General features: G+C 41.1%; 1 protein-coding gene across 1 annotated transcript in view; it reads left to right on the top strand.

The window, feature by feature from the left end:
* LOC134803535 (uncharacterized) overlaps positions 1-14199 on the top strand; it is a 51334-nt gene that overhangs the window by 13644 nt on the left and 23491 nt on the right. Inside the window, exons 12-22 of the mRNA XM_063776334.1 lie at positions 368-508; positions 2423-2624; positions 3777-3941; positions 5552-5670; positions 6380-6453; positions 7112-7290; positions 8053-8175; positions 8514-8572; positions 9575-9709; positions 10956-11080; positions 12214-12320. Coding sequence (XP_063632404.1) covers positions 368-508; positions 2423-2624; positions 3777-3941; positions 5552-5670; positions 6380-6453; positions 7112-7290; positions 8053-8175; positions 8514-8572; positions 9575-9709; positions 10956-11080; positions 12214-12320 — 1429 coding nt within the window. The remainder of the gene's footprint in view (positions 1-367; positions 509-2422; positions 2625-3776; positions 3942-5551; positions 5671-6379; positions 6454-7111; positions 7291-8052; positions 8176-8513; positions 8573-9574; positions 9710-10955; positions 11081-12213; positions 12321-14199) is intronic.

Genomic DNA, 14199 nt, shown 5'->3' with positions numbered 1-14199 from the left:
CGTGACGACACCGTTTCATATTTAACAATTTTAACACATAGATATCAGTGAATGAACATGGATCAAACTGATATAAAAATAATAAAATCATTTATCCATATATATACATTTTTTGATAACTTTATACGCTTTCATTTTGAGTTTTAGTCGTGTGTCGATAGATGGCAGTAAATTTACAGTGACTACAAAATTTACAATGACAGGACCCCTCTATACTATCTATTCTTTTTGCTAATACGGTTCAGTATGGCTCTGAACTTGTAGTAGTAATTAGTTAGTATTGGTTGTTACCTCACCAGAGTTGTGTACGAAAATAACCAGGATTCGAATCATTTTAAATAATAATCTTAACAAATGTATGTTGCAGCTCTGCTGTTAGTAAAACACGGGTTGCCCCTGATGGAGGACGCGATGAAGAGGCGCTGCGTGGCCCAGATAGCCGCATTAAAGCCAGCCACTGCAAAGGTTAGAAAACTCGTGGTGGAAGTCATGCAGAAGGCTTACGAAGGTGAGTGCATATGCAACTAAGCAAGGAACGTACGCAATTTTTTATAGGCTGTTATTTAACACATTCAACACCAAGAACCCGACTGTCGGGTACACTGTTCGTAGCGACTACGCGCTACATACGACGAAACCGTGGCTACGCGCTACGAGCGTAACCCGTAGCACTTAGTGGTATTGAATGTGTTAACTTGCCCTGTTAGTATGTCAGTTTGTTAGTTAGCGCCACTTACACCATTCCACTAACCCGGAGCTAACCGGTTAAACCTGGAGTTTCCATGGTTACCAGTACAATTTGACACTGGGTTAACGGTTTAATCGCTTAACCCCGGGTTAGTGGGATGGTGCAAGTGGCGCGTCTCACTTTTTTTTATTCCCCACCGTAAATTTAGTATGGTTTACGGTGGGTGACAAATAACCCGACTAAGGGTCGGTTGCACCAAACTGTTCGTATCGTTAAAGAGTTCGCTAAATTTTGATGTATGGAAAGTTTCATATAGTAAGGTGCCGGGGCGCGCCGGCTGACGTTGATCAGTCTGTCAAATGTGGTTGGTGCAACTGGCCCTTAATCATGGAAGCTAAATTTGACCCACTTCCCGATTTCCGATAAAGCTGAAAATGTGCATACACATGTAAGTCGGGTGATAATGCAATATTATGGTAAGTACCATCGAGATGATCTTATGATGGAGACAGGAGGTGGCCATATGAACTCTGTGATGAAACAATGCAACCTAATTGTGTTTGGGGCTTTTAGAATTGTCTAGATGGGTATTAGTTGCCTGGGGAAAGAAAAGTTCAGTCAGCGATAAAAGCTTGTACTAAACATGTATTTATGTACAAAAACCGGCCAAGTGCGAGTCGGACTCACGCACGAAGGGTTCCGTAGGTGCCATTACGCGAAAAACGGGTTGTTGTTATAGCGGCAACAAATACATCATCTGTGAAAATTTCAACTGTCCAGCTACCGCGGTTCATGAGATACAGACAGACAGACAGACAGACAGACAGACGGACAGCGGAGTCTTAGTAATAGGGTCCCGTTTTTACCCTTTGGGTACGGAACCTGTCAAGCGTGGACTGTAGCATTTAGTTATGTTGTTCTCTGTGAAGCGTAGAAACTGCAATCTGGAACGCGCCGCTATGTTGCCTCGAAGTCCGCTTTTACCGCCAATTTACCGGGATATGTGTTTATGTGACATAAAAACACATATTTCAATTTATTTACTGGAGAGTGTTCAAGCTAGTTGCTTGGGTGGGAGAGTGAAGCTCTCTGAATAAGCAACCAACGGCTCGGGTTTATATAGGGAAATATCCCGCCGTAGATACTTTTTCACCAACTAGTGGGTGTTTCGTGGAGAGTCAGTTTTATTTATTTCTGCTAATCACATTAATTATTAACACGTATGAAAAAACAGTGATTCTAGACTCATAACTAGGTACATAACATTCCACGCAATTCATTAACATGATATACACACAAAAGTAAAATTATTAAAAACTTAAACGTAAAACCAAGATACAGAAAACATTTATTTACATACAATATATATACAGTGGTACTACTAAACGAAATTAATAACTAGCTTAAATCTAAAATAGGCCCTTGAGGCATTGTACCAAGGATGCTGGCGGCATTTCCTCGCTGTATCGCAATGCTGATACGTTGTGCGAGGTAGCCGCCAGCTCTTCGGTCACCAGTTACGTCAACCAGACGCTTCGCGATTTCTGCGAACAACTTATGCGCGCTGGGACCCCATGGACCTAGAGTTTCAACACCAAATGGTACAAAATGGTACTCTCTACCGAGGCTCTTAAACCAAGATTAAACTAAAACATGCATGATTCATAGCTATATACGACAGAACCCTAAAAAGCCTGGTGACATAGTTTTACATCAACTATATTTATGTTCCAGAACTCTTCACCACGCCACCACAGCCACCAGCCAAGCGACAGAAGACAGACTCTACCCCCATCCTCAGCGTGATCCGAGATGACGTATACACCAACAGTGTACTGACTTGCCTCGGAGTGTGCGCCGTGGACGCGAGCGAGGAAGTCGCGGAGGCTGCGAGAGACGCTTTAGAGGCAAATTTAGATAAGGATCTTGGCGCAAGGTGAGCTGACACATTGTGAAACTAACTCTTTGAACGCCACGCCTCTCGTGCGTGATCCGAGATGACGTATACGCCAACAGTGTACTGACCTGCCTCGGGGTGTGCGCCGTGGACGCGAGCGAGGTCGCGGAGGCTGCGAGAGACGCTTTAGAGGCACATTTAGATAAAGATCTTGGCGCCAGGTGAGCCGAAACGTTATGAAACTAACTCTTTGAACGCCACGCCTCTCGTGCGTGATCCGAGATGACGTATACACCAACAGTGTACTGACTTGCCTCGGAGTGTGCGCCGTGGACGCGAGCGAGGTCGCGGAGGCTGCGAGAGACGCTTTAGAGGCACATTTAGATAAAGATCGCCAAGATCTTTATCTAAATGTAAAGGCACATTTAGAGAAAGATCTTGGCGCCAGGTGAGCTTAAACATTGTGAAATTTTAACCCTTAGAACACCACGCCTATAGGGACCGTGCGCGATGGAGAGTCGGCCATCTTGTGGACATGTACATTGCCAAAGCAAGTGCTACCATCTACCGTTCTCGTCGGTACGTTTCCTTGTGCATAAGTTCCGCCATCTTGTAGGCTACATCGGAAGCGTAAACGAAACATTTACGCTTCGCGCCAAATATCTGTCGGCTCCTATGCTGCCCCCTATAGTTCATACACTGGGCCTATCGTGGGCGGCGTCATCGTGAAGCTTGTCGGAATACACGAACGTTGATATTTGGCTGTAGCCGCGCGCGTCAATTACTCTCGCGACATCTATTGTCAAGTAGCAGTACTGATAATTCCGCTACTTGACACTATAGTCTGTATCTTTAGGTATTTAAATAAAAGTAAACAAAATCTACCCTCAAATGGCTCTTTAAGCCAGTTGAGGGTAGATGAAAACATTACATGATCAAATAATATAGGTTAAAGTCTGGTCGTTCAGTGACAGATCCATGTGGTTTTGTATTTGGTCGGTTAACCAATAAATGTTATAACTACCCGAAAATGTACCAATTGTTTGTTTACTTTTATTTAAATACCTAAAGATACAGAGTATAGATGTCGACAACGAAAATAATAAGCGTTTTGGTAACAAAACTGATGTATGGAGTGACCATTTCTATGCTTACTTACTCTATGGCTACGTCTACTAATTTTATTTTCAGATTTGCAGAATGCTTCTTATTGGCCGTATACTTACCCGCACACACGGACAAGCCGCCGGACGTGTGTGTGTGCGTGTCGGCATTACTAGGCATGCTGTTCGGCGGGGTGCGGGGCGCGGAGGGGTTCAAGGAGATACGGCTGAGAGAGGAGCCGCTACCAGTCAGGTGAGTCTGTCCCTTTCTAACTATGTACAGTCGCCATCAGATATATCGGAGCGGCCGAGGTGTTCACAATATCTGAACACGCACTCTAACGCCCTGACAATAGAGGCGTGTTCAGATATTTGTGAGCACCTTGACCGTTCGGATATATCTGATGGCGGATCCCTTTGATCGATACAATTATTGAGAGTCATAATGTAATAATTGTCAGATTATCATTAGTCATAAATCTGAAACCGTTAACTTTTCAGGATTTTCGTAAGGTTATCCTATAGATAGGTTAGGTTAGGTTTGTTTTATGGCAATCCTGAAAAGTTACGCGTTTCTGTGAAAAACCAAATGATGACTAACGAAAATGCGGACAAATAATACGTTATGACTTAAAACTTTATGGGAAACAATTGAGACCCATCTGATGGCTGCTGTACATGTATTAGCATGTTGGTGTGGTGTTTTTTTTTTGAGTTTTACTCGGTAGCAAAGTTTGTTTAACCGTGCCTTGAAACCCTCGCAACGCTCGTGGTTCAGTTTTGGGATCTTTCGCCAATATCAATATTAGCACGAGGGGTTAAACAACAGCTTTGCCTTTATCAAAGAGAATTTAGTATAGAGTCGTATAATATTGAATTTTGTAGTCACAGTAAATTTACTGCCATCTTTCGACACGATTAAAACATTTAGAACGCCATTTGACTTTGACCCATGTTCACAATTGACAATTTTGAATTCGACATGTGTTACAATTGTTAAATCTCAAACGGTGTCGCCATCTACAATATGGTATGGCGCCATTTATTCAAGCATATTTTTTTCTTGATTTTCAGGAAGCACGTTTCTTTCTTAGACTTTATTTATCTTATACGAAGTTATACAGGATGTCCCTAGCCATTGGACAAAGCCGAAATGTATATATGCATTAGGGTATTTAGAACCAGTATACAAAGTAGCATTACAATCGGTGTAGCGGTTACGAAGAAATTAACAAATTACGATTTTTTTACTTTGGAGCAACCTGTATGTGTTAGTAGCTCCTGAGGTAATAAATAGTATGAAACCTTCTTCGACCGTTTTGATTATCGTTTTTATTTGTGACATTAATAAGATTCTGACTTTTGACAAATGTCATCATTGCCGCACATTTTCAAACAAATTGTCAAAAGCACTGCCAATGATTAATACAGGATGTTTCTTTTTGTTGTCAATTATTGGTTATAACTTTTTTTTGATAATTAATTTTTTTATCTTTTGTGCTAATTAAAAAAACATTACCGTTAGAGCGTTTCTGAGAAGTAACCCTACGTGGGATTTCAGGGTTTGTCCAACGGCTAAGGTCACGCTGTATACAGGGTGGCTAAAACTTAACTGCATTCCCGTTGCCAGGGAGGTTTTGAGATTATACTGAGCAACTTTTACTATGGGACCAACCCCAAATCGCGAAAAAATTTTTAGCCAAAATGTATGAAAAGCCAATTTTTTTTTTCGGAGTTCGGGCTTGGTCCCATAGTAAAAGTTGCTCAGTATAATCCCAAAACCTCCCTGGCAACGGGAATGCAATTATTTTTTAACCACCCTGTATATCTTTCCTTTTATAAAACAAATAACTATTTGTGCAGAGACGAACCAGGGTCGAGATTACTGACGCTGAGCAAAACGTTCCAAGGCACGTTTGGGAGCTACAGCGCGACGAGGGGACGGACACGCACACGAGGCAGTCCCAGTACTGCCAGATCAGGTACAAGCTCAATAAAAATTTTGACGATTTAGTATACAGCTCATAAATAAAGCGACTAGTATGTAATAAATAAATATTATAGGACATTTTTACACAAATTGACTGAGCCCCACAGTAAGCTCAAGAAAGCTTGTGTTGTGGGTACTTAGACAACGATATGTATAATATATTAATACTTGAATACATAGTAAACAACCATGATTCAGTGACAAATATCTGTGTCATCACACAAATAGAGGAAGATTTTTATAGCCAAAGTATTACCTTCAATGATTTCAAAAGTAAAGATAGACCCATTCATATAATTTCGACCGAACATTCTCGATTGGTGGGCCTGGGTGGAATCCTACAACGCGATTGGTTGATGAGTTCGAATCACGCGCGCGTCTGGTCGCAACTATAGTGCGCCATAAAATAAGTAGAAAAACTAGAAAATAAATAAAATGGTACTAAAAAAATTTCATACTAAATTGTTGCCATGTTACGCATTTTACGGCATAAGCATTTTACGTCAAAAATGTGACAGTTACGTAGGAAGTGGCGCCCTCAATAATTTTCTACAAGTTCTTGTCGGACTGTAGTTGCGTTAGACTGCACGATTGGCTGGAATTCATGCGTGACACCCAAAATGACACCGCTGAACTGGCACCATTCTTAGGCCCCTCTTTACGAAGTAATATATAAGTCAATGATTACATTTTGTTTGCAGACGCTAACAATTCGGCGATTGACGTTCAAATATCAATCGATAGTATGCTGCAAACGCTGCTGGATTTCGCTAAGGTAATTTATACTTAATATTTAATAAAAAAACACTTTCTTTGTTGTTATTCTGACCATGGAGAAATAAAAAAGGATAGAGTGCTAACACTGCTAACTCCATACATCAGTTTTCTTGCCAAAACGCGGGATATTTCGTAGACATCTAGCGTCAAGTAGTGGACATGCAAATCGCTTACGCTCCGTAGCGAACGTAACGCAACTGTCACTCACTAATATGGTAGAATGATAGAGAGACACAAAGCGTTTCGCTGTCGTAGCATAAGCGATTGTCACCTTGGCTAGACCGGCAATACCGCTACTTGACACCAGAGGTCACGTGTGTCGCGACAGACGAAAAATGTATTGCTAAAACAATTTACAACTAATATTACAAGCAGTAGGAGTTGAAAATAGAGTTCCGGTTAATCCGGTTATAATATTAGCTGAAAATTGTTGAGCATTAGACTTTACGTTCGTCGCGACATCTATTGTCAAGTAGCAGTACTGATAAATCCGCTACTTGACGCTAGATGTCGACTACGAAAACAATAAGCGTTTTGGTAAGAACACTGATGTATGGAGTGAGCACTCTATGCTTACTTATTTCTGTATGGTTGCTTGATATTATAAAATAAATCAATATTATATGATTTTTAAAATTGTTTTTTATATTTTTCAGACATCAACCGATGCAGCTCGCTCCCTACTCACAGAAGTTCTACGCTCCGTTCTCTCAAACACTAAATTCGATGTGGCGTCTACACTAGTCCCACTGTTGGGCACATTGCTGGGCAGAGAGCCCACGGACCTCACGCCGATGTATATAGACGTGTGCAGAGTTTTAGAGGGGAAAGTGGGGTGAGTAGGCCCCTGGGGTGTGTTCGGAAAGAGATGAGTTGTGGAATGTATGGGGCCCTACCATTAATCTAGTATATAACTGGATCTGGCATGAGGGGTGAGGGGAAGTGACCGAACAGGATAGTCTTATGTATCTTTCAGTAGGAGTAGCAGCGAAAGAGCTATTATTGTTTGTCCTTGTCACAGTCTCGCATTTTTTTTATTCCCCACCGTAAATTTAGTATGGATTATGGTGGGCAACAAATAAATTCGAACAATCATAGCGTCGCATTGCGTATGTTTTGTCCCTCACGGAGGCACGCGTATACCACTTCTATAGGATCCTACCTTCTATGGGCCCAATACATTCTACGAGTCTTCTCTTTCAGCACAGACTCTAGTAATATGACAATTGATTGGCCAATTTACTATCCAATCATCGTGCTTTTTTACCAATTTTATACTAAATTGACAAATCGGTTCGACAAATTCATTTAACATTTTCGACGCCGTGTCAAACACAAAAGCTGTCACGCGGACGCCACGTCGCCGAAGTGTCAAAACTGAAATTGAACTTTATGCATATGCATGTAGGTCTATGGTGCTCTGTGGTCTGTGACCGATTAATCAGTCTTTGGCGTTGAACCTGCGGTGCGGATATATCGGTCATTAGCGTTCAAAAGGTTAAAAAGTGGATGATTTTCGACATACTACATTTTCCGAGGGAAACCTATTTATTTTTAAAGTTTTTTGCTAATGACTTAATGCATATTTTTATTTCAGCCTTCTGGCCCCTGTGGAGAGGCTCCGGGCGCTTACATCTGGCTCAGAAGGCGCTGCCCTGACGAGACTTTTGTATGAAGAGGTCGCCATGAGGTGTTTGGGAGACGCCATGTTCCTACTAGGGTTAGTAAAAAATAATAATACCCGTTAATGGGTTCTAGCTGGTGTATTACAAGTACAAAACATCAAACTTGCCTTAAAGGGCATCTGTGCTGTTGGCTTCGGCCACGCATGCTTCCGAAAGGTCCGGGACCCCATGGTCCCGACTCCCGAGATGTGGAAAGACATACAAAAAATAATAATAAATTGTAAACAATATTAATTTGAAGCAAAATATATAATTTGACTGGTTATTTACCCGTACCTCCCTACCTTAAATGTAACTATTAACCTTAAAAAACAAAAATAAAATAAATAAATTATGTTCACTGTGTAAATACAATTTATATTTTTATTTACAGACAACCAGAGGACATCCAAGATGTGGTTATGAATGATGCATCAACATTTTCCATTGAAGGTAAACGTTTTTCATTCCTCATGATCTGAAAGTGGCTCATTAGATATTTACCAATCGGTTTTCGGTGAAGGAAAACATCGCGAGGAACCCGGACTAATCCCAAGGCCTAGTTTCCCCTCTGGGTTGGAAGGTCGGATGGCAGTCGCTTAGTCGCTTATACTCTGTATCTTTAGGTATTTAAATAAAAGTAAACAAACAATTTGTACGTTTTCGGGTAGTTATAACATTTATTGGTTAACCGACCAAATACAAAACCGCCTGGATCAGTCACTGAACGACCAGACTTTAACCTACATTATTTGATCATGTAATGTTTTCATCTACCCTCAACTGGCTTAAGGAGCCATTCGAGGGTAGATTTTGTTTCCTTTTATTTAAATACCTAAAGATACAGAGTATAGATAGTGCCAAAGACATAATTATGTAACTTCGTATAAGATGAATAAAGTCTAAGGAAAAAACGTGCCTCGGAAATCAAGAAAAAGTTATTCTCGGATAGATGGCGCACACACCTTTGGCCTATGCTCGGCTAGATGGCGTGACGACACCGTTTCATATTTAACAATTTTAACACATAGATATCAGTGAATGAACATGGGTCAAAATGATATAAAAATAAGAAAATCATTTATCCATATATATTCATTTTTTTGATAATTTTATACGTATTCATTTTGAGTTTTAGTCGTGTGTCGATAGATGGCAGTAAATTTACTGTGACTACAAAATTTACTATGACAGGACCCCTCTATACTATCTATTCTCTTTGATAGTGCCGAGGTCAAATCATCGGATTAGTTGTCAAGCGGACCCCAGGCTCCCATGAGCCGTGGCAAAATGCCGGGACAACGCGAGGAAGATGATCTGAAAATGGCACATTATTTATTTATGTTTCAACTATATCCTCGTGCCGCCCAATGTACATTAGGATGTACACTCAGTTTCGATGGAATGTCAACCTTAATTAAAAACAATGTAGGTAGCATTTCATTTGACTTTCAGACCTGAAAAACGCTTTTGGGAAACTATCGAATTGGGATGATCTTACCCTGCAACAACGGAGAGCGGTTAGAGGCACCCTTCCCCCCCTCTGGACCGACAGGAGGGGTTTCAACACCTTACTGGACTCCTATCAAGGTAAACCTACTCTAATGGTATTACTGCAATGTTCTGCCGCCAGAGTGCAGCACTAGCTGCTCTAGTAAACCATAGAGTAACATACATACTGTGCCTTAAACTGCTTTTCGACAAGTTTTCACAGACAATAAAATATGACATTGATGCATCAAGGCGGTTTGTTAACAAGGGCCTACCGAGACACGCGAAAATCGACATTTAGTTATCTGCCTCTTTATCGCTCGAATATGCAAGAGTGATAGAGAGGATAAATAACGAAATTTCGATTTTCTTGCTCCGCGGTAGACCCGCAGATTGTGACGGATAGTGGTAGGGGCGCCGCCTTGATGCATCAATGTCATATTTTATTGTCTGTGAAAAGTTGTCAAAAAACAGTTTAAGGCACAGTACGTATAAGTTACTCTATGGTTTACTAGCTAGCTTAGTGCTGCACTCTGGCGGCAGAACATTGCAGTAATACCCCCTATTCATTGAAAACACCTCATTTAGATATGCCTCCCTAGTACAAACAGCAACACTCCTAACTGTACATAAGTGGACCTTATTACAAAATTGTGGAGACTGCGGGCTCAGCACGGTTCCATTTTTATCGACTATCACTATACGCGTCCCTTTCGCACTTACATACTTGTTAGAACGTGACAGGCATGGTGACAAGGGATAAAAACGCGACCGTGCTAAGCCGCCTGGTCTGTTTAAGCTAACACGAGCTGTTATACTTAGAAACAAAGAGTTTAATTACAGTGAGACGCCTCATTATTCTGCTCTCGTATGTTTCTTCTCTCTTAATGAATGTGTTAATTATACAGGATTATGACTCTTGGAGACCCTATACATCTCTAAGGATAATTTAATAAACTATATAATCTTATAGTTCTGACACTTAGAAACATTTACACCTCTAAATATTATAAATATTTTTTGTGTTTTTGTATCTGTATTTTTTTTAATATTATAATTATAGTTTTTTTTATGTAATTCGACATTAAGAGACAATATACATCTCTAAGCAATTGTAATACATACGTTTGTTTGAATTGGTAGTTGCAGTTAGTTGTATTTTATTTATAATTGTTGATGTATTGTTATTATTTTTGCTTGTATGTAAATTCAATGTTGACATGTAAAACTGCCCTTGTGGCCTATTTGCTGAATAAATGTTGAAGTTTTTGAAAGGCATAATGTCCACTGATGTACAGTTAACAGTGCGGGCGATAGTACTATTTTGTTTGTAAAAACGTTCCAGTGCCAGAAAACGCGGGGAGCTGGTTTGACAAGATGGCCGCCGCGTTTAAACAACGATCTGTCAACTCTTGGCGTTGGCTGCGAAAAGCTGACCAGTGGCCGCGGAGGCACTTCGAAATATCCGCCGTGAGTACATTACTCTTAATGCGCTGGTGGCCTAGCGGTAAGAGCGTGCGACTTTCAATCCGGAGGCTGCGGGTTCGAACCCCGGCTCGTGCCAATGAGTTTTTCGGAACTTATATATATTTGATATTTACTGGTCGCTCTTCGTTGAAGGAAAACATCGTGAGGAAACCGGACTAATCCCAATAAGGCCTAGTTTCTCCTCTGGGTTGGAAGGTCAGATGGCAGTCGCTTTCGCAAAAACTAGTGCCTACGCCAGTTCTCGGGATTAGTTGCCAAGCGGACCCCAGGCTCCCATGAGCCGTGGCAAAATGCCGGGACAACGCGAGGAGGATGAGTACATTACTCTTAATATCTGGGAGACCGAGCTTTGCTCGAAAAACATATAACAACTCCGCGTTTTCCCAGAAATAAGACCCAGTACCGTCTTTACCATGCGGGCACACGGGGCCCGTGCCCAGGGCCCCCATCCTCGGGGGCCCTCGAAGGACAGACAGTAACAGTATATTTGATTACTCATAATAAACAGAAGATCATAGTAGAAAAACGTTAGTTTAAGTCGCTTTCTTTACTTTCCAAAAGGGAAATTCTTATGTGTCCAAGGGCCCCGGCATAGTTTAAGACGGCCCTGATAAGACCTAGCCAAGTCGTTTTTTAGGGTTCCGTACCCAAAGGGTAAAACGCGACCCTATTACTAAGACTCCGCTGTCCGTCCGTCCGTCCGTCCGTCCTTCCGTCCGTCCTTCCGTCCGTCCGTCCGTCCGTCCGTCTGTTACCAGGCTGTATCTCACGAACCGTGATAGCTAGACAGTTGAAATTTTCACAGATGATGTATTTCTGTTGCCGATATAACAACAAATACTAAAAACAGAATAAAATAATGATTTAAGTGGGGCTCCCATACAACAAACGTGATTTTTGACCGAAGTTAAGCAACGTCGCGTCGGGCGCGGTCAGTACTTGGATGGGTGACCGTTTTTTTTTGCCGTTTTTTGCATTATGGTACGGAACCCTTCGTGCGCGAGTCCGACTCGCACTTGCCCGTTTTTTTTCTCTCCCGAAAACCCCCATATAGCAAATTACATCGAAATCGTTATCGGTTTTTGTATATGGAAGTGATTGTTTTATTCTAACAGATAACAGAGGCGTTGTCATGGCAACACGACCCTACCGAAACTATGCCCTCACAACTCTTCAAGACCTCAGACTGCCTCGCAGAATGTGCGGCCAGACTCATGATCAGGTAAACTAATTCACACACAAGCACAGAATAAATAATAGTACTAGGTACAGAAGACTCACTCTCTACCAAAACGCGTCTGTTACGATCAGGACAGATATGGCCGCTAGGTGGCGACAGCGCCACGCGCGGCTTATGGCTCGCCACCAAAATTGGTGTGGAACGGATGTACTTTTAGCTACCTGTAGCAAAGCGATGAAATGGCGGAGTGAGCCACGCCTGACACAAGTCAATTTGTTCCTGAATTATGGATATTTTCTATGTATATAAGTGTTTAATATCTGGAAGACGGAGCTTTGCTCGGAAAACATATAAAAACTCAAAAATGCGCGTTTTCCCAGAGATAAGACCTAGCAAGATCGATTTATCGCCCCCGAAAACCCCCATATAACAAATGTCATCGAAATCGTTAGAGCCGTTTCCGAGATTCCAATATAAATAAACTAGAATTGCTCGTTTAAAGGTATTAGATGTATACCTATGTTACCTTATATAAGTACCGTGTTTTTATTGAATTCCGTTAACTTCGGGTTATGGATAAGTACGCTTAAGGCCCACTTGCACCATCCCACTAACCCCGGGTTAACCGGTTAAACCGTTAACCGAGTGTCAAATTGTACTGGTAACCATGGTAACTCCAGCTTTAACCGGTTAACCCTAAGTTAGTGGAATGGTGCAAGTGGCCCTAAGAGAACTAAATGGCATAGTTAAATTAAAAAATATATATATTTTCTTGCTTTTTTTAATAAAAAATTAAGTTTAAAATGTAATTAAATGTAGCATGTAGCGTTGTTGTAACATGGGCATTACATTTAACTCAACCAAACAATTGAAATCTGTGACATATCAATGTCATTTCGAACATCGATCGACCGAGATAGTACTTAAGTTTAGTAGCAAATGTATGAACTCATTCTTAACACTATTCAATATGTAAACCGGCCCTAAGGCAAGTGTACACGCTTGTAGAGGCCTTATAGGAAAAAAATAAATGATTGATTATCTCCGAAATTAATTTTTTAGAATATCGGTGTCTTTGAGAAAGTTACTTGATTTAAGCTCAAGAATGCACCGTTGAAATTAACGGAAATAAATAAAAAACACGGTGTATATATCGTCGTCTAGTGCCCACAACACAAGCTTTACTGAAGTTACTGTGGGACTAGTACTAGGCCGATCTGTGTAAAATTGTGCTATAATATTTATACAGTCGATTAATAGCGAATGAAACTACAATAGTATTCTATACAATCGTGATATAATGGAGATCTTTTCAGTCGAGTACCTTGTTAAGGCCACGAAGCGTGCTGAGTGGCCTTAGTAGGTACGAGATTGAAAAGCTTGATTATATCACTATTGTTTACAATACTTTTTCTACGAGTCACCAAAAATAATACTTTAAACTTGTAGTTTTCTGAAGTGAAAACTTCTTTAGCGGCGCTGTGCACTTTTTGAGGTGGGGAAAAAATGTTAAACTCGAGACAGCGTAAGGCGTAACCCTCTCTTGCTAAGTTGCTACCGCGCGGCGAAAATGTATGCCTGAGCCTGCTGTTTCGTTTAGGCGGCGCAGGGCGCTTGCGTGACGTCACGTGTGACGGACAATGTCATTGTGTTTGATTTAAATGCCATCTAGTGAGTTTCCCCTCAAACTGGTATTAATATAACTGTAGTATTCACAGTGATGTGCTTAGGGGTTTCAAGTAATGCGACGAAATAACGCTAGATGGCGTTAACCTCAATTATACATAGTGCTGCAGACTATTTGCACTAGATGGCGCTGTTATTAATATTTTGAGTTACAATGTCGTTGAGTTTTCACTTCTCCCGGAGTGCAACGCGTTATTATTTTTTTCTCTTTTGTGTCGCTTCATTATTAAATGGG

The sequence above is a fragment of the Cydia splendana genome, chromosome 26, assembly GCF_910591565.1.
Source record: "Cydia splendana chromosome 26, ilCydSple1.2, whole genome shotgun sequence".
Classification (NCBI taxonomy): Eukaryota; Metazoa; Arthropoda; class Insecta; order Lepidoptera; family Tortricidae; genus Cydia; species Cydia splendana.
This window is presented reverse-complemented; position numbering and strand designations above follow the sequence as displayed.